Source organism: Paramormyrops kingsleyae, chromosome 18, assembly GCF_048594095.1.
Source record: "Paramormyrops kingsleyae isolate MSU_618 chromosome 18, PKINGS_0.4, whole genome shotgun sequence".
Lineage (NCBI taxonomy): Eukaryota > Metazoa > Chordata > Actinopteri > Osteoglossiformes > Mormyridae > Paramormyrops > Paramormyrops kingsleyae.
Window position 1 is genome coordinate 10,746,788 of NC_132814.1, and position 25,815 is coordinate 10,772,602.

Here is a 25,815-nt window from a genome sequence, read left to right on the forward strand (position 1 = left end):
CACAAAAACCAGACCCACATCTTCAGATCACTGCATAAATCTTATGATTGAACCAATAACTGTTTATGGTCAATGTGAAATCAGTTTATGGTCTATGTGAAATGTTTAGGGGGTTATGCTTTCCCATTGCATGGTTCTGTTTATACACTCTGGTTGACTGTAACTGCTTAACACTTTAGGGGGCACAAATAATGTAGTAATACACTCTTACTTAATGTATTAATTAACCAGTAACTAAGTCTTAGTTACATATTGATCCTATGTTCATTCACCATTAATCAACCATAACAGTTCATGTATTTCATTCAGTTACTGTATTTGTTTATGGTTTGTACTTGAGTAGTAACTGAGTTACTAAGGTACTTGTGCCCCCTCAAGTAAAGTGTTACCAAGTAAAGCATCAATACCAATTTTGCAGTCTTTAAAACCATTTTTTAAAAATCTTTACTCTTTGGTTTTGGTTTAATTTTAAGGAATCGGGAGGCACAATTGAAGGAAATTGCATTGCTTTGTGGTTAATTTTGTAAATATATATATATATAATTTTAAAAATGCACCAGTGATTTTTTTTTTCTTTTTTTCACTGCTGTTCCTAAACTGGACCATTCTTTCGTTCAGGTCAGAGAAGCCATAGTGGTTCCTTCCAGAGTCTGGCATCCTTGCACCAGACGGACACTCCAGCATCCCAGAGCAACCCAGACTTACCCCCCAAACTGACCTTGCGGCGCAGACCGGAAGCCTCCACCAGTAACGGCTATCAGAGGCCTGGATCAATGTAAGCAAATGCGGTATCACAGGGAATCTCTGACTCCCATCCGGCAGACGCCCACCTATTGCCATACCAAGCATTTTTCCTTCTGATTACTGTCCTGGCAGATCGCAAATCCCAGTTAATTGCTGTTTGAGTCAAATTAATGAAATGTTGCAATCGGCTAGCGGTCCCAGCCGATGTGGAGTCCTGGTCGGTCATGACCCCCTGTCAAAGGAGTCTGGCTGGCAAGTCGGCGCCCCCTCAGAATTCGGCACCCTAGGCAGCCGCCTATGTCGCCTATAGGAATGACTGGCCCTAATTGCAAATTTATAAATTTAATCAGTGTGCTGCTTGCTGTTGTCCAATAATACCACGTAGCTTAATTGATGAACCTGCACATCTGTTGAGCAGAGGTGGAAAGTTCAGGTTTAGAAAGTACCAATCCAGACCACGTTTTTTGTTTCAACCAGCCAGTTGAGCATGAAGAGTCAGTCATAGAGTATTCAGCTGTTTAGTTGAAACAAAATCTTGGTCTGGATTTGTACTTTCTGGACTTGAATTTCCACCTTTGTTGTTGAGAGCATTGTGTTGTAAATGATGGTGGCTTGGCCTGTTGACCTGTGTATGCTGTTGTCTTCCAGAGTTGCTGCAAAAGCAATGCTTTTCGAAAAGTCAACTTCCCCACAGCCCCCTGAAGCTGGCAGGTAGGTGGTATATTCACATCTGCCCTTCTGTTCACTGTCGTCTTTTTCATGATTTAAAACAAAGCATAATTACTTCAGCCGTGTTTATGAATTTCATTTTAACTCCAATTAATGTTTCTTTTTGTACGAAGAAATATGCAGTACTTTCCAAATACATCTGAAGCTTTCTTTTTAGTATAGCTATCACTGTGAAATGTAATTGTAGTACTCCAAAAGATGAAATACTAACATTCAAAATAAAATATTAAATTAGCATACTTGTATCTGTTAGTGCAGAGACCACAGATATGAATGGTTGCACTCATTTGTGCAGGTCTGTTATTAAAAGGAAGGTCTTGCACATTCCTGCAATCCTCTTTTCACTTCACACTTCAGGGATGCAAAGGCGATGTACTCCTGCAAGGCAGAACACAGCCATGAACTAAGCTTTCCCCAGGGGGCGCTATTCACAAACGGTATGTCACCACAATCTTCATCAGCTTCTTTGTTGTGGGAAGATTTACCAGATAAAGCTTTAATTATAAGTGCTCTGTGACCTATCTGAGCTGGGCGGAATATCCATAATTTAAATATCATTTTGTTAATATACCATGAGGTATCTTCTGAGTACATATAATATTAAATGAACTTAATATGAACGATATAATCTTTTGTCAACAAAATATAAAATTTGGCATGAGGTCAAAAAAAGTTATCTGGATAAACAATAGGATGGTTTATTGTCATTAATAAAACTATATTTCATTAGGTTTGAGGTCATGAAAGACAAAGTTTTTTTTTGTGATCAAATTTTTAACAATTTTAACATAGAACAAAACACAACAACCCCCTCCCCCATACCCTGCGACAGCACGTAAGCAAAAAGAAAAAAAAATCTGGGAAAATCAAGACGAAACAGAGTAAAAAAAACAAACAGTTTTATTTTTTTACAGTCATATATATTCAAAGACAAAGCAGAATGCAGTCCCAATTCGGTAGAGAATCTATATATATCACATCGCCCTTATAAGAACATCAGGATGAATGAAGATTTCATTGCATAGTATTCTCATTTCCCAGAGTCCAGTTAGAAATCCAATAAAAACAGAAATGTAGCATTTTTTTGTATAATCGTAATTGAAACATGCTTATTTCGGGTTTCACTGAAGTCTTATGCATTCATCATTAATGTCGTTACCTCTTGAATCTCAGTGCTTCTAGTGCATACAGTTTAGGAAAAGATGGGGAGTGGATCTCTGAACCATCATCTATTAGCTCTATATTCTTTGTTTTCTGTTCCTCTGGTGAAAACATAGAAAAAGCATTGAGTATTATGGAATTACATATTACATGCCGTCTCATTTGTTTGGTGAGTCGCATCATAGCTAACTTTGGTTCTTTCAAAATTTCTTATTTGAATAATTGCAATGAACAGTACAGCCAGAACATTTGTCTGCCATCAAAGAGATCATCGTCCTGTGAAATGCATACATTTTGATTTAATAGCATTATATCTTTGTTGTTTTATTTGTTTGTTTATTTCTGGCTGATTTCCATACAGTACATCCTTCTGTGGAACCTGGCTGGCTCCAAGCAACCTATGAAGGAAAAACGGGGCTCATCCCTGAGAATTATGTTGTCTACCTCTGACAAGTTCTGAAGACAGAGCCAGTACATTTCATGGTATCCATGTTATCAGTTCCCTGTAAACGAGCATTGCAAGATCAGCTTCACATTTGCACGACTGCTCTTGTGAAACAGTGCATAGCTAATATGCAATAAAAGTCAAAACCTCACCAGCAGAGTAAATTCATTTGCTAACAGTTTGTTTCAGATGGATATTTTAATTTATGAAACCATATGAAATTAAAGATTTGTTAATTATTGCAATGATTACATTTTTAAATGGAGATATTGTTAATATTATACACCTCAAATCTGACCTCAGATTTTCATGTATTTGACTGATTGTAGAAACATTTCGTATTCGATATATAAATATTTTCCACCTGAAAGAGATTAATTGTACAGTAAGCTATTACTGTAATTTTGTTTCATTCATGCATTCTTAGTGAGCCTTGTGAGACGTATGCGGTAGCCGCTAAAGATGGAAGCGCTTGCTGCTTCCTCTCGATCAGTCCATACACCTCTGACAAGGCTCCGAAATCACATTCATGTCGGGCACGAGCAACTTTGTCATCTGCATCACACCTATCCGTATAAATGAGTATTTGAGTGGAGATTCATTTTGTTGGGATGACATGCTGTAGAACAGGGTTATTCAACTCACGGTCCTCAAGGTCCGAGCACTGCTGGTTTTCCAGCCTTCCTTTACCTGTCAGTCAGGTGTGAAGCCTCTGACCAATCAGAATCAGTAATTATTAAACAACTACCTGGGAGAACTGAAAACACGGCCTGGATTTGGAATCGAGGTCCAGAGTTGAAGAACCCTGCTGTAGAATGTGTTTCTCAATGTTTTTGCACCACAACCCAATTTTTACCATGCCAGCTCAGTCGCAAACCTATATCAAGTATAGGTCTAAATGAACACTATGATCAAGCACGCAGTGCACTCTGCAATTTACAACAATCAATGCCTATCGCACAAATCTGATTGGATGTGCTGGTGAATTTTAAATTAAGCAATTATGGTTTGGCTCTTTGGATTGGTTGAGTGTTCACTAGTTTCGTGCTAAGCATTTGCAGAACCAAGACCCATTTTTATAGGCTAATTCTAGGATTGGGGCTGGGAAATCTGACCGTAGATCAGCATAGGAGCTTGCTGGTTTTAAAATGCTTACATTTCCAGCCTTGCCTCGCAACCCTGTCAGAACTTGCTGTGACCCAAATTTGGCTCACAACCCAGGGGTTGAGAATCGCTGCTGTAGTAGCTTTAAAAAGTTGGTGTGTGTGTCTGTGTTTCTGTGTGTGTCTGTGTGTCTGCGTTCACCATATACACAACAAAAATAGAACAGACTGAGATGTAGTGTAAAAAAATGGCAGATGTTACAGTGCACTTTTAACAAACACTGAGGTACGCCGTATATCCAGATTTTTTTCATCCCTTCGTGTGTTCTGTGCTCAGAAACATGACCAATAGTTAAATCCCTATGGTGACTAAATGTACCATATAAATGAAAGGTTAATATTTAAGTGATTTTTTTTTTGTGTTGCCAAGTAAAGTTCAAACGTTCCTGTATAAACATGCTATCAATACAGTATTTTTTTCCAGATTTTTTCAGCTGAAGGGCATTATTGTGCATTATCCTTGTTCGGTTCATCACTGATCATTTTATGTTGTTATACCTGCCAGAGGCCTGTTGAATTGGATTAATGGACATCAATTCAGTGTACAGAACGCATATATTGTTAACATCCCTGCTACATGTGTTGTATCGTTTTTCTTCTTTCTTTGTTCAGTAACTTTATTTTAGTAGTGCACTGGTGCGCTACATTGTGCATATGGCATCATAGCAAGTAGCATATAATGTAATAAATATTGATCATTAAATACTGAATATGTAGTTTAGCTGTAAAATGTATGTAAGTGTAGGTAGTAAACTGAAGCAGGTGGTATACCAGCCTACGTATCAGTATGTAAAATGTTTTCTATTTATATATTTCTTTCTTTTATCAACATGTACCCATTTTGAAGAGGTATAGAAATCTTGCTTTTTTGTTTTACAAGTATTAATAAACTGTCCATGGTGATTTTATTATTTTAAAAACTGGTATTATTGTAAAAATGTAATAATTGTTGTGATTGTTAGATGTCATAATAATGTTAATATTTTTACTGCATGTTCAACCCCCCATAAATTTTTGGCAAACAGTCCTCAGTGTACTAAGTATAAAAGAGATAAGATGTCACATGGTCTGCTTTCTGTTATTCCTTTATTTAAAATGAACTTTCACAAACCCAAGGAAGACCAAGAATCCACCACTGCATCTGGCATCCAGATCTTGCTTATTAAGACCCAGTGAGAATGTACAATAAACTTTATGAATGATGTACAGTACCTCATCGGTTCAGCTTGGTGGCGTGTGACAAAAATGTGACAGTTTTAAGGAAGTCAGTCAAACAGTACTCTTAGAAAATGTGAATAAACAAATTGATAAATATAATTAATAGTAAAAACAAAAAACATGCATCTTGCAACTGCAAAAATATGCTAATTTACTTTTACAAACTAATTTTCATCAGTCGACTGACTGTCCAGAATACTTTCATTGTAAAGTCTTTCTCCTGAAATATGTCTTGAATAGCCACACAGCACAAAGTATTCATTTTCATGACTTTTGTTATATCTTATTCCATTATAGCAGGGGTAGCATCAATCTTGCACCACAAAAATGTACATTTCTGTGGTAAGAAAATAAAAAAATCATTTATGTACCTTTTATAATACAGAACATATTAAATTAACATTGTAATCCTCAAACTCAAAACCCAAAATTTTAAGTATATTCAAAGAATTGTTTTTGAATTTCTAAAATCTTAGTTTAAAAATTACATGAACATGCCACAATGTTAAAGTTGTGTTTTCATGTGGTGTTTTCAAATGACAATTTTCACAGAAGGACTTCACTGAAAGTGTAGTTAAATGTACTTTATATAGAATCATTAGAATTTAACGATGTCTGCAATGAATTTGAGTTTTATATATTTGCATGCACTTCTTTTTGGGTTCTTCCTTTACATATTTTAAAAAGAAAATGGACCAGAGTTTTAAAAATGGTTTCAAGACATCTGTACTCTCTCCATCTAGGGTGTAGATTTGGGTTTAGATGGTTAGAACATATCATTGCCAATATTATGGTAGTGCCGTGTGTTTAGGGGGCCGGGGGTGTCTGAGACTGATTTGGTCCCTACCGGTGTTGAAACCAAACCTACTGACTTGTTCATATTAAACATTTAAATACTTTAAGTTTTGTTTGCTAACATAGCTGCATTTTGTAAATGCCCCTGGAACACAGAAAGGGAGTGTGATGCATATTTAAAAGCCTCTTAGATGACCCTAAACATTCTGAAGGAGCGACCCAAACTGCTGATCTCCATGCTGCACCCTGTACTGTATATAACAGACAGTCTACCTGTTACCAGTAATATTTGACATCTTCTTTTTTCATGACTCTTTCAGCTTCTTTAAACTTTGCATTAGAATCCTCCCCCATACATGAGATTCACCCGGGAGCTACAGTCCTACATAAATTTACCTTTCCTGGTTAAATTTCTTAAGGTGCTATTAAAGAAATTTTATATTTCTATTTTTAAATAGCATTCTTCAGATGTTCTAGTTTGGCTAGAAAATAGTTCCTACAATAAACTGCTCACTACAAAGTCTGTGTATTATCTTGAGTTACCAGGTCATGATTTCCGGTAAGAGACATTGCTGTTGTATCTTCTGAAAGTATTTCTGGCGCTTTAATCACCACAGAAAGATGCCAGTCAGTCCCATTATTTTCGAGAAGAGCCTGACATTTCCGCTGCTCATATCTCCACAACTGGGCAGCTCCCAGCAGAACAGCCTAGATGGACAGATAGCACTAAGTCCACTATAAAACATATCTTATTTTCAGTATTGGGGTGAACTGCCCTTTTAAATATCAGCAAATTACATAACCTGTGGTGTTAGTTAGTGGTCTGTTTCTGGTGAGGCATATTATTTACTTTTATAACTATTGATGAAACACATTTGTATACATCTGTCTTGCCAGAAACTAACCCTAAGCAGCACATCACTAAACTGTTTAACCAACTGAATATTTACTTTAGGCCAGATGTCAACTTTCTTAAACCTAATAAAAGATTAAAAATGACTATTAACCCAAAACTTGTAAACATGAAACTGTAAAGCTTGGTTCATAACCTATACAGACAGATTTTTTTTTCCCCAAAATATACTTTCCACATTAAAATATTCAGTGAGTAGTTAAAGCAATTTACATAGTATCTGCCTCTTTTGAACAGATAAAGTGAGGAAGGATACATGATAAGTGACCTTTGCTTTTATACTAATACTTTTTTTATACCTATACTTTGGAATACATAATATTACAGGAACAGTGTCTGGTCAAATTTCACATTATTATTCAAAACAAAAAGCTTTTTTCAACCTTAAATTTCAGTAAAAATGAAATGCAGGAAAATAAGTAAATATATCCCAGTGGAAGGAAGACTAGGAACCAACCCTCAGTGGTATTTGGAAGTTTAGCAGAATGCAGGCCACCCTGTGCCATGCTGGTCTCCATACGAAGGAAGTTCTGCATACTGAAGATGCTCAGAAATTTTTGGGCACAGTAGACAGTTTCTCTTCCAGTCTTCTAATAATGTTCTCGAAGTCTCTCGTGCTGTACGGCTTCTCTTCTAGGAGCTCGTAACGTAAACTGCAGATGTCCTGTTTGATCTCTTTGAGTTCTCCTGTTAAAAAAAAAAAAAAAAAAGTTCAGCAATTTAGGAATGTCGGACAGAATTTGTGTGTTGTATAACATAAAATTAAGAATGTCCATTGAAAACTATAAAATGCATACCTTCATTTACATCATCACTTTCTTTATCAGTTTGTGCCTTGAGAACGTATCGTTTTATGAGACGCGTCATTATCTTCTGTGGAACAAAAAGCATTTTCCAATTACATTTGTATAATATTACAATCTTGACATTAGCGTTATCTATGAAATATTTTTACCATACAGTGCAAACTGGTTGAGCTTGAAAAATGTCACAAGGCTGAATCTATGTAAATAATTCCTTGTACAGTTTAGCAATTGCCCTGAATCAGAATTCATACTAAACTGGAAGATAAGACTAGTTTTTGAATTGTGTGTACAAATGAGTTGTGTGAATACATGGCTTCATTCTCACATAATGAATGTCTTCCTTTGTTTCTCAGCACTCAATGGAAGACATTCCATAGAAAGCTATGGTACAGAACCAAAAGTGGGCTATTTTGCTATTGATCACCTGTGTTACAATCTACAGGCCCTCAGTTAATATTCTGGTTAAGGTGAATTCATGAACATGGCAAATATAACATGATCCTATAAATGCAAAAAATAAAAATAAAATTCACATAAAAGATTATATTTACCTGATACCGGTTTAGAGATGGAGAGGCTCCATCGTTTTTTTTACCTTGCTGGATTACACAAGGAAAACATTCAGAACTATCACAGAAGATTTTTTTTTCCACTGAGATCCCAACAGTGAATATCATGAACTTTCACATTCACAATTCTCATCTTTCAAAAATGTTATGTATTTCAAGAATAGGCCTTCTGAGTACATTATAGGCTTTCTGAGTACTTTATAGGCTTTCTGAGTACATTATAGGCTTTCTGAGTACTTCATAGGCTTTCTGAGTACTTCATAGGCTTTCTATCTCTGCCTTGTGCCTCATACCGCCTTGGATAGGCTACAGAATATACTAATAATATTTGGATTGTATTGTATTTTATCAGAAACTGCATGCAGATTAAAAGAGGAAGTGGAATTATGTGACATCCACTAATGGAAGGACATCAGCACTTTGTACACAGGAACATTTCTCAGATATAAACAGACTTGGCTAAAATAGCATAACAATGGTTCTGGATGCCTTATGAATGTAAATGGACTGTCTGAAAGTTGACTTAATGTGATAAGAGGCACTTTGTGCTGACGTACTTTTTACTTTCTGCATTACATGTAACACTATGGCCAATGTATCATTGCCTAATGATTTGAAGACCGTTTCCCCTTATTCTTAAACCTATATGTTTTACTTAAGTTCTCTATACTAAAACGAAACAGTTGTGGAACATTTTAGGGACCAGGGGCCTATATCACGAAGCAGGACTTGTTGAGCTGGATAACTTGTTGGATTTAAGGTAGTCTGGGCTAAATATAAGTGAATGAAGATAAAGTCCATTTAGTCCAGACCACCTTAAATCTGAAAAGTTATCTAGCTAAGCAAGAAACCCTGTGAAACAGGGTTTCTTGCTTAGGGTTTCTAAGCTTTGTGAAACAGACCCCAGATAGCAGTCAAATCTGGAAAATAAAATTGTAGCATCTAGAGATTGAACTCACCTTATTTAGCTCTGCATCAACTTTCTCCTCCTCTTCATGTTCATGCAACAAGAGATCCTTCACCCACAGAAAGAGGCTAATCACAGATTTAGGGCTGGGGATCAGGTTAAAGGGCACAGGAATGGTCCTGCCCTCCTCAAAGTACGAGAACCAAAGCTTAGATCTGGCAAATTTCCACTCCACATCAGCATCACCCTACATTCAGCATCGGTGGAAGAGATGGGTACATGTATGGTTCAAATATTTCTATGCAAACATGAAATAATTGGTGTGCTGAAGATTTATTATAGATTTATTATAAAGGCATTTATTTTGCAGAAAGTGAACTGTATTGAACCAATTACGATATAAAGTTTAAGAAGGCTGTAGTATGGTTTTGAAAATGGCGAAGGTATTAGAACTTCTACATGCTCCATAGACACACTGTCAGTGGTACCTATGGCCAGAGCACCAAGAGACTCTTTTATCTCCAGCCTTAGGCCCTCTATGCTCCTGCTCCATGGCTCATTCTGTCACTCTCCAGGTCTCTTGGATTGACTCCCCTGGCTTCTTTCCAGCGTCACCACTTACTCCCGGCTTCTTCCACTCTTTACCTACTTCCCTCTATATGCTGGTCTCTTGACTCGTTCCTTAGTCTTACACCTGGATTTGCCCAGTGCTGCCCCATGTCTGTCTTTGCCCCTTGCTTTGTTTTTTTACGACCTGTTACCTGTTTAAATTGGTCAGCGTAAGGTGTGCTTTCAGCACTGGCAGGGACCGAACGAGCCCAGAGCCCCCCACCCCCCTAAACTCCCTCAGTACTAGGAAGCGCATGTCCAAACTATCTGTAGCCAAATATACACCCTTGGGTCTGCAGATAATTAAATTTACACAGGATAAATTTACTGTCTGTTTTCTTGTATGTTCAATTTGAAGGTTATTACTGTATGTATAGTAAAATGAAGGGTGCCTCCCTGGAATCTATATTAAATATAACACAGATTGTCTTATAAGGTGTATGTACAATGACAAATCTCTTGGAATTAAATTTCAAATAAAAAATAAAGAGATAAGTGTATGTCACCTCAATTTCCTGGAAGGAGCTGTTGATCATGGCTATGAGCATGTTGAGCAGAACGACGACCATGGTAACGTTGTAAACTCCATAGAGGATGTAGCCGGTGTTTTCAATGAACTTGTGTCCATTATTGACAACGACAGATTTCACTTCAGAAAGTCCAAATATTGCCCAAAACAACGTTTTAAAGCTTTCTTCGACTCTGCAGCAGAAAAGAAGATTCACATTTCTACATGTTTTCTAAATCATTTACAGTATGCTTCATTACAATACTACAGCAACTTCACTTCTTCATTTAATATCTGGTATAGAATAAGGTTTAGCACAACACAACACTTTTGAGGATAGGAGCTTAAAAGACGGATGGATGTTTACATGGATATAGTTTAGTACCTTGGGTTTAAGAGGAATATCAGCCATTGAAGTGATTTGAAATGTTATCAAAAAGAATTCTAAACATGAAGCTGATGTCTGAATGTAACAGCAACCCTAGTGTCCATAAAGTAAAGCAGTTAAATTAAATGTTTTGCCTACAACCAGGCATAAAAACATTCAGTAAAACATACCAAACTGTGCATAAAATCAAGCACCTAGCCATGCAGTCAGGTTTACAAACACTTGTGAAAACATGGGCGGTTCTAAAGAGCTCAGTGAATTTAAGCCAGGTACTGTCATAGGATGCCACCTTTGCAATAAGTCGGTTCATGAAATTTCTTCGCTGCTAGATGTTCTACAGTCAACTATTAGTCAGGGCTACTCAAGTCATAGTAATCAAGGGCGAAGCACTGCTGATTTTCCAGCCATCCCAGAAGAGTGGCAGCTGCATATTGATGCCCATGGATTTAGAATTGGACGTCATAAAAGTTCCTGTAGGTATAAGTGTCCCAGTACTTTTGTCCATATAGTACACGTTCAGCGCTGGTTTGGAGGACACCAAACATGTTTACGGCAGCCTCTCACAGGATACCTCGCAGTAATCTCAATTAATAAACTTCCAATGGGTAATTCTGGTGTTTAAGGAAGCTGTGTGTTCCATTACGTACATTGACTTTTATATTGGCTATATAAAGACAGAGATTGAATTTTTTTAGAAATGAAATGTAATGTCATATTATGGGAACGCGTTTTTGTACGATTAGATACCTGATTAAGTAAGAATAGTTTTGCATTCCAATATGGGAGTGTATTATGAACTGATTATTGATGATTGACTTTTTTTTAACTTCTATTCCTTACTCACGTTGTGAAGGCATCATTCTGCTTAGCTCCCAGGTAGTATGAGTAGAGATTAAACATTCCGATCATGAAGGCTAAAAATACCAGGATGAAAATGACCATGAACTTAAAGATATCTTTTACTGTTCGTCCAAGTGATATCTGCAAAGGCCCCAAGCTCTCATTCGCTGGCAGGATATACGCGATACGAGAGAAGCTCAGGACAACAGCAACTGCGTACAGGGCCTCTGAAACGATCTGCGGGTCGGAGGGAAGCCACTCGTTGCGTGCTGCAAAGAAAAACACACAATTTTAGCCATTTCGTTGTGATGCAAATTTCAAAGAGACGTTTCTGTATAATTTGCCTCTTATAACCAAAATTAGATTTTAAGATGTTGTTGCCGTACCGCATGCTAGCATGGCTTAGCGTGTGGAACAGTTTAGATTGATTAATCTCTTCCAGATGTTCAGTCTATCAACAACAAATACTCACTGTGTACAGAGTATAAAATAAATTTAAGCTGAAGCCCACTGTACGTTTCAGTTCATAAAAAATGTTTTTGTCATTAGTATGATTATTCAAGAGAAATATTTCTAATAAGGAACTGGATAGTTTGTTGGTTGGGCAAAGAATGTGTTTTTTACAAAATAATTTATTAGAAGAAAATTTAAATAATTGTCAGTGTTCAGTGTATATTTTAGGGATGTGAATATTTTTTAAAAGCTAATATCCTACCAAATAAGATGAAAGATGGTGAAATATGTTCTATCTGCATATAAATAATGATGTCATGGTAAGTAATGCTAGTTGTATCACACATCCCAGATAAGTATGCCTGAACTTTCTTTCCTGTATTTTGTGAACTGTTGTGTAAAAGCTACCATCCCATAGCAAAAAACGGTCATGCCATTTTCTGTGGCATAGACATGCCTTCTGTAAAAATAGTTTAGATATTATATATTCTTCATTTGACATTAATGAGATGCACATACATGTGTCAGGTTAGAGGTACTTGAAACAATTCAACTATTAATGCTTTATCAACTCGAGATATATCTCTAGAAAATCGTTTCACTCACCTAACCTGTAGTATTCGATTTCAAAGGGCAGTGTTATGTTGGACAGGTCTGTGTAGTGCCTGTCAACATAGCCCTGCGCTACACACGCATGCCAGAATGCCATAAACCTTGCAATGAATGATGCCACAAATATTGCCAACATTCCAAAATCTAGAAGGTTCCATGGTTCCAGGACGTATTCCCGTGGGCCCTGTGACCAAATCTCTTTGCATTCTGCCCAGATCATGCCTAAATAAAGGAATATTGATTAATATACATTTTTTTTACACATTTTAAAAATTTTATAGCGTCTTCTACAGTACAGCAATGCCATCTTTATGTGTTTAAGGTACTAGCTCATTTTAAGAGGAAAATAAATAATAATTGTAATAACTCTCCTTAAATATTTATCACAAGTATGTTACATTTTATATTAAAAACTGCTGCAGAAGGGCTATCAGACAAATCCATAACTGCTTCATGCCAGTTGTCAAACCACTTCCCAGGCTAGTCATTAAATTTAAGACTTCTAAATTCTAGTAATGAATTCTAGTAAGACATTGAAACCACCACTGATATCAATGAATTACTTAATTTGTATAATGTTTATGCTGGTCTTGTTGGTCTATAAATAAAACACACTATACACTATATTCCGATATAATTCCAGGTGAACATCTAGTATTGTAGTGTTAGATAGAAGTGCTAAATCGTCTAGTGCTGGTGCACATGCTGCTGTATTTTGGTTTTTACATATGACCTTTCGCTCCACCAAACTGAAACTCCATCACAGTCAGACCCGCACATGTATCAGTTTGTGATCTGCTGAATGTGCAAAGTATACAGCTCTAATATATTATTGGCTTTCTTATGTTAGCCTGATGTTCAGGTCAAAATAAGGGAACAACTAAGTGTCTATATGGGGTACTTTGTCTTTGTGATTCACCAGCAAGTCTTGCCATAAATTCTACAAGTTGCAAGAACTGTCCGAGGAGGACGCATCACTCTTTCACTGCTCAGGAATGTCTCATAAATGAACTTGGGAGTTGGTGACCAGACAGTGCTCGTCATACCACAACTTAGACAGAAGAACTACATTGTGAGAAGCAACCATTTCAGCACGTAAGCTCTTTTTTTTTCACTTGTTGAGATCATCCCACCCTCTGAGTCACTGAGATCTTTTCTTTTAGCCATGGTAATGAAATTAAAGGGCAACAAGGTCTGCCCATTAGTTTTATATATAAACCTTAAACATTAATGCCTTATGTTTAACTTAGGGAACACTGCCATGGAATTACCTAATTCTATCTATTCAGTTTTGTCCTCAATTTTGGTGGTTATACAAATAAATGGATACTCATGTTTCATTACATTTTACACTTGCTGTCGCTGCACTTACAGTTTTTATCAGGCGTAGCTGGTCATGCAATGACTTGTTACTTGTTACAATAAAAGTTACATTCAATATAACTGACCAAATGGATAAACGTAAAAATGTAAAATAAAAAAAAAATAATTAGAATTATGCACAGAGACTTCTCTACTTACGAACGAGTTACGTTACAAACGGCCGTTCGTAATTTGAAATGTTCGTAAGTTGTTATTCAACATCATTTTAAGGGTAAACGCAAGTACAAAGAACTAGGATGCTGGGAGTTTGCACGCTACGCTGCTGTGCGGCGGGAGTAGCGGCCAGAAGTCGTACTAGGTGGAACTGGCGTGTATAATTGTTGTTGCGGACAGGAAACAGGAGCCTAACAAACACAATTTGGATTTACAGTCCTCTTCGGTCGTATGCCTGAAAATTTGTAAGTTGAAAGTTCGTAAGTAGAGGAGCGTCTTTATATATAAAAATATAAGTTGACATTTATTCTGTTGTTGTGACAACTTCGTGATAAGCAGAAGATCATTGAGGAGTGTGATATGGAAGAGGTATGACATGCCAAAAACAGGTCTGGGAGAAGGGTACCTGACCTATGACCCAGGAAATAATGAGTGTTTCCATCCAAGTGAAGGAGGTGGTCTTCATGCGAAACAGCTGCTTTGGGTGGTCCTGAACTGTTGTGTTGGGGAGCAGATCTGTCCCCTCAAAGCGGTCTGCGGCATTAAACACCAGGAGGCCGAGGAAAATGGTGAAGGAGGCTGCGTGGCTGACAAATTTCATAAAGGGGCCACGCATGACCTTTCCCAACTTAGAGATAAAGCACACAGCAAATAAACAATTCATCATTGTTAAATCAAGATACATTTTTTTCATATTTCATATTTTCATTTAATTCATTGATTTAAAGTGTATGAACTAAAAAAATGTACCAAGTAAATGTACCAAATCTAAATAAAGAATGCAATTTACTGACAAAACATGTTTTTTTTACTACTCATCATCATGGACTAGAGAAAAATATTGTGCTAGCTAATGTCTCATGGAGAATTACCTTACTGCAGGGTGCAATCAGGTAAAGCAGGGCCAGGAAAGGTAGGCCGACGGCTACAATGAGGGCAACCAGGAATTTGACAGCCATGGTTTGCTGCCGAAGTACTGATAGGTTCTCATACCAAATCGACACAAGTTGCTGTTGGCAGTTGGGATGGGCAACAAACTATTCAAAAGGAAACAACACAGGAAATCAAGATTATTGCTTTCTGAATATTAATGTAACATGTTTTTCTTTATGTTAATTAGTTGTATATGCAGATACAGTATTGATTTTATTGATATACTGTGTTGGAATCTTTATTGTAATACAACTGAAATAACATGTAACTATATAATTATCAGGTCAATGTATAGGCAGGTAGTCCATACTGTATTTAAGATTTTGACCTTTTTTTCCAGATTGACTGTTTGCAAGGACTGAAGTCATTTGCAAAGGCGCTTACCTTTTTCACTTCATATTTTATAGCCAGTTTTAATCGTAGAAGGCTGGGTCGACCAGGTAAATCTGGGCTTTCACCTGTGTCAACATCACCATTCAGTATGGCTTCTACTTCTTCTGTGTTTCGACACAAATCCAAAAGACCCACAACAAAATCTTTACACTGCAAAGATAATTTCTTGTAATCGTTCTGAAAAATAGAAATTTGTCCAGTTAAAATTTGCTTTAATAAAATAATTATTTTGCAAAATAACAATGGTGCCTGATTACACTGTACAGGTACAATGACAGCTAATGACTGTTAGTGACTATGCTAACATATATGTTAGGGATTTGTCAGAAACTCTTTTCAGAAATCCTAATTTCTGAAAAGTAAAGCATTACACACAAAGTTTCTCACAAACCTAGAGAAATTATGTTTATAAGACTAAAGTGCGTTGTCCATATCTTAGGAAAACCCTTACAGCAGTGTTTCCAAACCCAGTCCTTGGGAAACAGTACATGTTTTTGCTCCCTCCCAGCTCCCAGCCAATCAGGAACGCCAAATACCTGGTACAGGTGCACTGGGAGCTGAGAGGAAGCAAAAACGTGGACTATCTGGGGTTCTCCGAGGACTGGGTTGGGAAACACTGCCTTACAGAATATACTCCTTTATAGAATATACTGTAATGACTAGTATTTATTATAAAGATACATGTTTATTTTGTTCTCATGCTCTTATAATAGTTAAAAGTTATTGAGGCAGAAGTGTTGTATTTCCGCCGTATTTCTTGAAATGAAGAAAAGCTTGCTTGTACACTGCAATGAAGTACCTGCTTGCTAAACTGACAATGGGTAATGCTACTGGGTACAGCTGGGGGGTCATGTGGGGGTTATGAGACAGCTATATTGCAATGAAAAAATTAAAAACAAATCGAGTTATGGAATAAGAGAGGGGGAAACAGTAATGTAGACTGGGCTCGCTTCTGGAGAAACCTGGAGAATGACTTTGGTAGGATCATACCAATGAGTCAATAAGTGCCTTCAGACCTAGTAAGAGACAAAGTCTGCTGTCCAAGGACACAGAGGAAGGTATTTGGAGTTAGTCCAGTGAGTAGCTGTTAAGGAGATTCTCACAGCAACTCTCCTTTTTTACCAGATAGGAAGGTGAATCTGGTGTGGTGTTTGTGCAGGATTTGAGGATAACAATGCATGATATTCTGACATTGACCTGGCAAATGCGCTTTCCTCTATACTCGTTCATCCTGATTCACTGTATTGTCTTGCGTTTACATTTCAGGGTTAGCAATGGACCTCTGCTGTCATGCTGCAGGAATATACGGAGTCTCTGTCTTTATTTTCAAGAGCTGTCTAAGAATTTGGAGTTTGTCCTTTCAAAGGGGGGGGAGCACATTGGTCCAATATGTCCAGGAAACGCTACAAGATTTATTGATCTATATAGCTAATAATGGCCACAGGGCCACAAAAGGAAAATTACGACTCTGGTAAAACAGGAAGTTACCTATTTAGGACACATTTTGACTCCTGAGGGAAGAAGCATACATCCAAAACAAACTAAAGCTATTAAACAAATTCCAAAATCTAAAAAAAAAAAACAGCAATTGCTATCACATATGGGAACTGTGGGTTATTATAAAGCCCATGGATTTTGCAGAGAGCACTCAACCCTTTTGAGAGATAATACATAGGAAGGGGCTAAATTTGACGGATGATTCGACAAGGACTAAGGAAGCTGAGAAGACCTTTGGAGATTTGAACTGCACACTTTTTGGAGCTCACACACTGGGCATTCCGATTAATGTCAGCAGTACTAGTACAGAAATATGGGGATGAATGTAGGTCTACAGCTTTTTACTCAAAACACTTAGATTCAGTTCCCCAGGTAGATGGGCCTGTTCAGTTCCTCAGGTGGATTGGCCTGTTCAGTTCCCCAGGTGGATGGGCCCGTTCCACATCTTCCTCATCACCAACACAGAGACCGACTCGGGGGGCGACGGCGGCCAGGATGAGAAATAGATGACATCATAACAGACAGGGTGCAGGGCCCACTTCTGGTAACAACGCAGACCAGGATGAGAAGTAGATGGCATCGTGATGGAATCCCTGGTGATATAACACCCTGACATCTCTCAAAGCATTGTAATCTTTGGGATCACAACTAAATGCAGAGATTCTGTGTAAGGAAAACAGCTTCAAACTTTGTGAAGGAAGCCCACCCTAGCCATGGCTTCTAGGCACATTAAAATGTGAACACTGTTGTTCTGGTTTTAGCCGCGCTTTGGCTAAGATTACAAAAAAATTATCAAAAAACTGAGAGAAGTCTGTGAACCATATAATGTTGTGTGTACCAAGCTTAACACAACAGCTTTCACTACTTAGATTAAATTATAGGGGACCTGGGTAACATGATGGCTAATTGGGATTTACTGTTGCTTCATAAATCCAGGGGTGTGTGGTTTTAAATCCCACCCCGGTTTCTGTGGATTACTGCAGGGATATTGTGAGGAGTCATTAAACAATCGAGGCAACTAAGACTACATCTTCATTGGCAGCTGGTAGCTCTGTGCTATAGAGATGAAAGTAGCAGGGTCAAAAAATAGCTATTTTCACCATGGCGTAGCTTTGACCATTGTCGTTAATCTTTTTAAAGAAAGTTTAAGGGTTAGACTATAAATGTTATTTATGAGTCTTTGTTTAATCTTGAAGTTTGAAATGCACGTCTCAGCAGTCATGTGGTTCCAGTATAATGCAGATGGGGGGCATGGGAAAGAGTCACTGTACAGTGAAATATAATAATATTAGTGTCTGCAGCTGGGGGAGTGGAGATACTTTCTGTAAGTTTACAGAAGTAATAGATATGCAGCTGCCTAAATGCCCAACCATTTTATCTCTAGTTCCTGTAAAAAAGAAAAACAAAAACCTAGTATACTCTATTACACTATTATATATAATATATTATATATATAATTGCAGTTATAGATCAGACTATTTTTGACTTGAACATATAATAAAGGACCTGTAAGATTTATGTTACCAACATACGCTTCATTCTTATGTGGTACATTTGATACAATGATGCTATATTTATGGCCAGTTCCTCAAAACTGCATGTGAGCAGAAAGACCTCATTTGTCTCATGATCAGTAGTTTGAGGAAAGTGCAAAAACAGAATTTAAAAGGAAGGAAATGAAATTCATATTCATAAAACAGGATGTAGATTTTGTACTTGAGCGTATTAAAATAGTATCATCAGGTGATTAATATACCTGCAGAATATTTTAACAGCAGTGGGATCAGTTACCACAGTACCATAATGTTGTTATACACTAATTTATGGTGTGCTGTCCAGTGTATGTTTCTATGTGTCTCCAAAACGTAATAAAAACCTGTTATTTTGACCATGTGGGGACATTTTTTCAGGAAATCTCCCACATAACAAGATGAGTCTAAACCAAATTCCAGCTAAATGCTGTTCAGCAATCGCCACAGATCCATAAACCGGATCTGGCCTCGTGTCTTTTTGCACATCAGACCAATACTGGTCCAAAACCAGTTTCTGGATTGGAAACAGATAAGGACCATATATGGGTCAGATTTACATTGAATGTCACCAAATCTGGCCCGTATCTGCACCAGAGTCAAAAATGAAATTCAGAGCTGTTATGAATGGGGTCAGTGAATGGCTCAGTGGGCTAAGTCTTTGTACCTGTAATCAGAAGTTTGCTGGTTTGAGTTCCAGCCTTAGCAGATTGCTCTGTGCATTAGCTGACCCTGTGTTGGAACCCCTAAGGCACAGAAAGTAGGATGGTGTCAAATATCACTTATTTGTTTGTTAAATGTGGCTCATACTCAAGTTTACCAGACTGACCGCTGACCAGTTTTGCCCCAGGATCGCACTTTCACATATGTGGGTGGTGATTGGCTCAGTGGACTAAGTCTCCCTGCTCATAAGCAGGAGGTCCCTGGTTTGAGCCCCAGGCCTGGTGGAACAGTTACAGGGCTGTGGGCCCTTGAGCAAAGGCCCACATTGTTAACGCTTAATGTAAATCTGGCCCACATGCTTGCTGAGGCTGTGCTCTGATGGTGAAGTAATAGAGAAGTATAGCTGTATAAAAAGAAGTTTAAATTCTGAGACCTTAATAAGCACTTTTATTTCCTTTAAAAGGGGGGTTGGACCCTCTTCCACTCTAGAGTTGCCCACGGGGAGAGGCGCCGAGCGGGGGTTGGCATACTTATTGCCCCCTGGCTTGGCACCTGTACATTGGGGTTTACCGCAGTAGACGAGAGGGTAGCCTCCCTTCGCCTTCGGGTGGGGGGACGGGTCCTGACTGTTGTTTGCGCTTATGCGCCAAACGGCAGTTCAGAATACCCACCCGCTTTGGAGTCCTTGGAAGGGGTGCTGGAGAGCACTACTCCTGGGGACTCTCTTGTTCTGCTGGGGGACTATGAAAGTGAGACCTGGAGTGGTGTGATTGGGAGGAACACCCCCCCCCCCCGATCTGAACCCGCGCGGTGCTTTGTTATTGGACTTCTGTACTCGTCACAGATTGTCCACAATGAACATGATGTTCAGGCATAAGGGTGTCCATATGTGCTCCAGGACACCCTAGGCCGCAGTTCAATGATCGACTTTATGGTCGTGTCATCGGACTTGCGGCCGCATGTATTGGGCACTCGGGTGAAGAGAGGGGCGGAGCTGTGAACTGATCACTACCTGGTGGTGGGTTGGTTCCGCTGGTGGGGTGCCTGTCGCGGCGGCAATCCCCGAACCCGTTGGTGGACACCGGTGCTGAGGGATGCCGTCAAGCTGAAGAAGGAGTTCTATTGGGCCTTTTTGGCCAGTGGGACTCCAGAGGCAGCTGACAGGTACTGGCAGGCCAAGCGGGATGCGGCTTCGGCGGTCTCTGAGGCAAAAACTCGGGTGTGGGAGGAGTTTGGCGAGGCCATGGAGAACGACTTCTGGACGGCTTCGAGGAGATTCTGGTCCACCATCCAGCGGCTCAGGGCGGGAAAGCAGTGCAGCATCAACACTGCTGACCTCAACTCGGGACATTTTGGATCGGCGGAAGGAGTACTTCGAAGACCTCCTCAATCCCACCGACACGCCTTCCAATGAGGAAGCAGAGTCTGGGACTTGGGGGTGGACTCCCCTATCTCTGGGGCGGAGGTCGCTGAGGTGGTTAAAAAGCTCCTCAGTGACCGGGCCCCGGGGGTGGATGAGATCTGACCGGAGTCCTTTAAGGCTCTGGATGCTGTGGGGCCGTCCTGGTTGACATGCATCTGTAGCATCGCGTGGACATCGGGGGCAGTGCTTCTGGACTGGCAGACCGGGGTGGTGGTCCCCCTGTTTAAGAAGGGGGACCGGAGGGTGTGCTCCACCTATAGGGGGATCACACTCCTCAGCCTCCCTGGTAAGGTCTATTCGGGGTTCTGGAGAGGAGGGTCCGTCGGATTGTCGAACCTCGGATTCAGGAGGAGCAGTGTGGTTTTTGCCCTGGCCGTGGAACAGTGGACCAACTCTATACTCTCCACAGGGTTTTGGAGGGTTCATGGGAGTTTGCCCAACCAGTCTACATGTGTTTTGTGGACTTGGATTCTGGGATGAGAATCAGCACCTCCAAATCCGAGACCATGGTCCTCAGCCGGAAAAGGGTGGAATGCACTCTCCGGGTCGGGGAGGGGGTCCTCCCCCAAGTGGAGGAGTTTAAGTATCTCGGGGTCTTGTTCACGAATGAGGGAAGGATGGAGCGGGAGATCAACAGGCGGATCGGTGCGGCGTCAGCAGTGATGCGGGCGCTGCATCGGTCTGTCATGGTGAAGAAAGAGCTGAGCCAATAGGCAAAGCTCTCGATTTACCAGTCGATCTACGTTCCTACCCTCTATGTCTCTATGTCTATGTCGGCTGGCCTGGGAACACCTCAGAATTCCCCCGGAGGAGCTGGACGAAGTGGCCGGGGAGAGGGAAGTCTGGGTTTCCCTCCATAGACTGCTGCCCCCACAACCGACCTTGGATAAGCAGTAGATAATGGATGGATGGACAAACTCTTCACTTATTCCTTCTTGCTCTCCATAGCTCATCTTGCTATGTGGGGCAATCGTCCCTCAGACTCTCAGCGCATCAGCTGCGCATTTGTTAAGTGACTGATCACACGCTGGTCATCATATGGTCAGGCGAATGCACGCTGGATTGTCAGAGTGTATACAGACCAACTGTAATCGTTCAGAACTCTGGACAGATTCTGGTGCAGACTCTCCTACCCCAATGTCACTGGCGCCCAGTTTTAAGGAGATGCAGGAAGATCTGGCCCAGAATCAGTTGCTATGTGGGCTGTGAATGCAATCAAAAAACTAAAAATGCCGAAAGTCTTGTATTTTGTTTGGTTACTTATGGTTAAGGTTAGGGCTGGGTAGGGGTTAAGCTTGTCATTGTTGGGATTTGGGTTTTGCCCATAGAAATGAATGGATGGTGTGTGTATATGTGTGTGGGGTTTTATTCCCGGCTGGAATAAAGAGCATTTTTGTAATAAACTGCTTTTGAGAATTCTTGCCACAACAACTCCAGGTCCAGCCATTAAGCCCACAATTACATTATTTAAATAACTAATAGTTTATATGATGTTTACTATAAGTTGAAATGAAATGAAATGGTCAGAGTAGAAGGATGAAGATCAGTTTAATAACTGATACTTTATTGATCTGCAAGGAGAAATTCCCTTTATGCCTCCCCCAATGTGGTCTGTGTAGGTGAGAGCAAGCAGGCTTCAATAAGCACCTGGGGAGCTGGGGGGGGGGGTTAAGGGCCTCACTCATGGACCCTCAGATACAGCAAGGCCAGGCTTGGACCCATGACTTTCTGATCACAGGCACAGAGGTTTAGCCCACTGGGCCACACACAGCCCCCCAAGGAAGTAAGATCGATGTATTTTCTTGATGCTGAAGTGAAACTGTTTAACCAAAATAGGAAGATTTTCTTACCTTGAATTCCTTCTCTATATTGGCTAAGACAGCCAGTTCATTGCTTAGCTCCAGGGCTGACAACACGGCATCCTCACTTGATAGCGAAAGGTAGGCGGGGCTTGCCAGACCTTTGTAAGCATTAATTCGTGACCGTGAGTGACTGAACGAGTCATATTTCCTATGGTAGTTGCAGGTTTTGCATTGGCAGAAGTAGTCATGGGGGCGATTGATCTGCGCGCCCTTTCTGAGAAGGATATGGACAATCTCATACTCTTGGCAATGAGAGGCCAGAATGATAGGCGTTATGTCATGGGAAAATCGAGTCCCATCCTCATCGTAAGCAAAGAAGTCATCGTGCATTTCTGCCTGGCTGGGACTGGCAGTCAGTCTCCAGGAATCAGCGAAGGCTTTGTGTCCTAAAATGGCCTCCACAATTCGCACATACCCTTTACTAATTGCCAGTAACAGAGCATCCCCTATCCGGGCTAAGTTGTCCTTCTTCAGTAGTAGTTCCGTAACTTCCAAATGTTCATTGGCCACAGCAAGCTGCAATGCATTCTGGCCCATGTAGTCCACACAATTGACATTGAGATCTGGCAGTTCCTCCAGCATCTTGCGTATTACAGGAATATTTCCATACTCTGCCGCCTCCAGGAAGTGCTCCTCTGTCATGGAGAGGTTGTTGTAGTGTTCATTAAAAATGTAGGCAGGCCCACGTCTAACCTTGGCCAGAGACTGCCTGGAGAGGATCTGTCTGTCACTGTTGGTGGGGAGAAAAGAATCATTTGGGCACCTACAGCAGTGTTTCCCAGTCCAGTCCTCAGGGACCCATGGTCGGTTCATGTTTTTGCTCCCTCCCAGCTCCCTGCCACACTCAACATTCTTACCGGGAGCTGGGAGAGAGCAAAAACATGGATTGTCTGTGGATCCCCGAGGACCGGCCTGGGACACACAAACATTGACATACAGTATTGAATTATGTATGTGAATGAAGTTATTTCTGTTTAACTTTGTTAAAACAAATAACACCATCCATACCTATTGTATTTTAACACTCCTGCAACCAAGAAATTTTCAGTTCTGCATATTTTAAACCCAACAATACATTTCTGTAGTCTGCAACTGTACTGTTTGCCTATTCTCAAATTGTATTTTTTTGTATGTAAGGTCATCTGTAGTCAGTACTGCCATAAAATGTACTAACATAAGGTAGTGAAATAGCTCTGTAAAGTATACTGTATACAGAAAAAATGAGTTCAAAATGAAATAAAGAACATTTATCTTATCATTTTTAAGTATCACAATACTACTACATCTATTATATAACTATATCCTATTACATCAGTATTATTATGCAAATGACAATGTATTAAAACAGACATAGCCTATAGGCCAAGTAAAAAACGTTGTGGTAATATAGAAATGCCGAAATTATTCCCGACAAACTCTTCAGCTACTCTGGAGTGATCGCAGTGCCGCTGTTAATAATGTAGCGGTAATTGTAGAATAAGAGGGACTTCCGCGTACTCAGGTTTTCTCACTATCAATCATATTAAACATATTTTCTTAACTTAAAATTTTTAATACGTGAATTACAAGTAGCCTATGTTCCGAATACACGGTGCTTTGAAATCTCTGCAAATCTTTTAATACTCAATAATCTAATGGTCTATTTTAGGTCTAATATTATTTTGTTTTCAATTTCAGTTAAAATAGTGAGGGTGTTTTATTACGATAAATATCATTTTAGCATGATAAATAAAACGATTTATTTTTAACCATTTGCATTTCTTGTCTTCACTGACCTTAGCCATAGCATAGGGGAAAAAACACATTTAGAATCTCCATTATTACATTATACAACATTTTTTTAAAAGCCAAATCAGTGAAAACGATTTTTTTTTTTTAAAGTAGTATATGTCTTTATAGCCAGCATTAAAGCTGACAGCACAGAACTCCGCTGTATATTCTAAGCTGGTACATTGTAAATAAGTCACTGAAAGTCAATGTAAATAACAGGAAATCTAAACGAAAGGTTCAAAAATGAATGAACTATTTTAATAACAACGTAAAATTTCAGTCTGTCAAAATGTAACAGATGATTAAAGGTAAGAAGGTGGGAAAAACGATTCCGTACATAAAACCTCATAAACATCATCACCGTTTTCTTATATAATTATATTGCGTAAGAATTGAAGTAACAGCATATGTATACATGATTGTTGTAAGATTGGTCAAAATTTTTCTAATGGCGTAAATATTCTCACACAGTAAAATGATTATGGAAAAATAGGAAACATACTCATACTCAGAGTTAATAAATAGGCGAAATAATTACTCACCGGTGATAGACTCGGTATTTGCCACAGTTTTCTTCCATAAAGTCTGGTCCCATTGGTCCCTGTGATTGTATCGTATTCCTTTTGCTTGTATTCCCAGTTACTGGAAAGCAGTTTTCGTTCGGTTTTATTTTTAAATAAGCAATTCAGTCTCGACATGTGGGGTAAGCAAAAAAAACGAACATTTCCAATGAGCAGCACCAGCTTCTCTGCTCCAATATTTGTTTTAGGTTTCAAACCGATAGACGGGACTAGTGAGAGCCGCTTCCTTTCATATGTCGTAGAAACGAATATTTTATTACCGAGAGCTTAACTCAGAAGTATACCTCATATATTGTTTATGTATTTTCTTTATTATTTAGCGAAGCACTTTTCTATTTATTTACGATTCAAGTTTCTATTTTAACTTCACAAGCTATGAAACGTCTTAGTCAGCGATGTGAAATCCATCGTTATAGAAAATAGTGTTAGACAAACACACAATTGCTGCTTGTGTCAGCTCCCTTTGTCACAAACCTCCAGCTACATATAGAAATTTGACTCAAACTACAGTATCTTGTGTCTTTAATTATAGCACCAACCCCCTGTCTACATGAAACACGGACAGACAAACGAATCACATTTGAAATCGTTTGTAAGAACTATAGAACAGTAAATTTAAAAATCCCTCTCTGGCAGTTCTGCATCGTCAGTGAGGGAATGTATTATTTTTTACAAAGATGACCGATAAGTGCTCAGATCTAATGAATCTTCCGTAGGAAAAAATTTATCTGTGGTTGCCATTTATGCAAATTTCCTTCCTTCCATCCA

The 25,815-nt window shown here is 39.3% G+C and overlaps 2 protein-coding genes across 3 annotated transcripts in view; one reads left to right on the top strand and one right to left on the bottom strand.

The window, feature by feature from the left end:
- Positions 1-5,453, top strand: part of arhgap42a (Rho GTPase activating protein 42a) — a 55,100-nt gene extending 49,647 nt beyond the window's left edge. For both annotated transcript variants that reach the window (XM_023800459.2, XM_023800460.2), the window contains 4 exons: positions 619-775; positions 1,393-1,455; positions 1,831-1,910; positions 2,996-5,453. In XM_023800459.2, the coding sequence (XP_023656227.1) occupies positions 619-775; positions 1,393-1,455; positions 1,831-1,910; positions 2,996-3,084 (389 nt within the window). In that variant the 3' untranslated portion in view covers positions 3,085-5,453. The remainder of the gene's footprint in view (positions 1-618; positions 776-1,392; positions 1,456-1,830; positions 1,911-2,995) is intronic.
- LOC111837964 (short transient receptor potential channel 6) lies at positions 5,310-25,815 on the bottom strand. The gene is made up of 12 exons (XM_023800461.2): positions 25,009-25,815; positions 22,685-23,426; positions 15,714-15,899; positions 15,269-15,433; positions 14,808-15,024; positions 12,855-13,082; positions 11,800-12,064; positions 10,566-10,761; positions 9,503-9,697; positions 8,526-8,573; positions 7,966-8,041; positions 5,310-7,855 (listed from the first exon to the last, which is right to left on the bottom strand). The coding sequence occupies exons 1-12, from the start codon at positions 25,059-25,061 to the stop codon at positions 7,716-7,718; spliced, it is 2,511 nt and encodes an 836-aa protein (XP_023656229.1). The 5' UTR covers positions 25,062-25,815; the 3' UTR covers positions 5,310-7,715.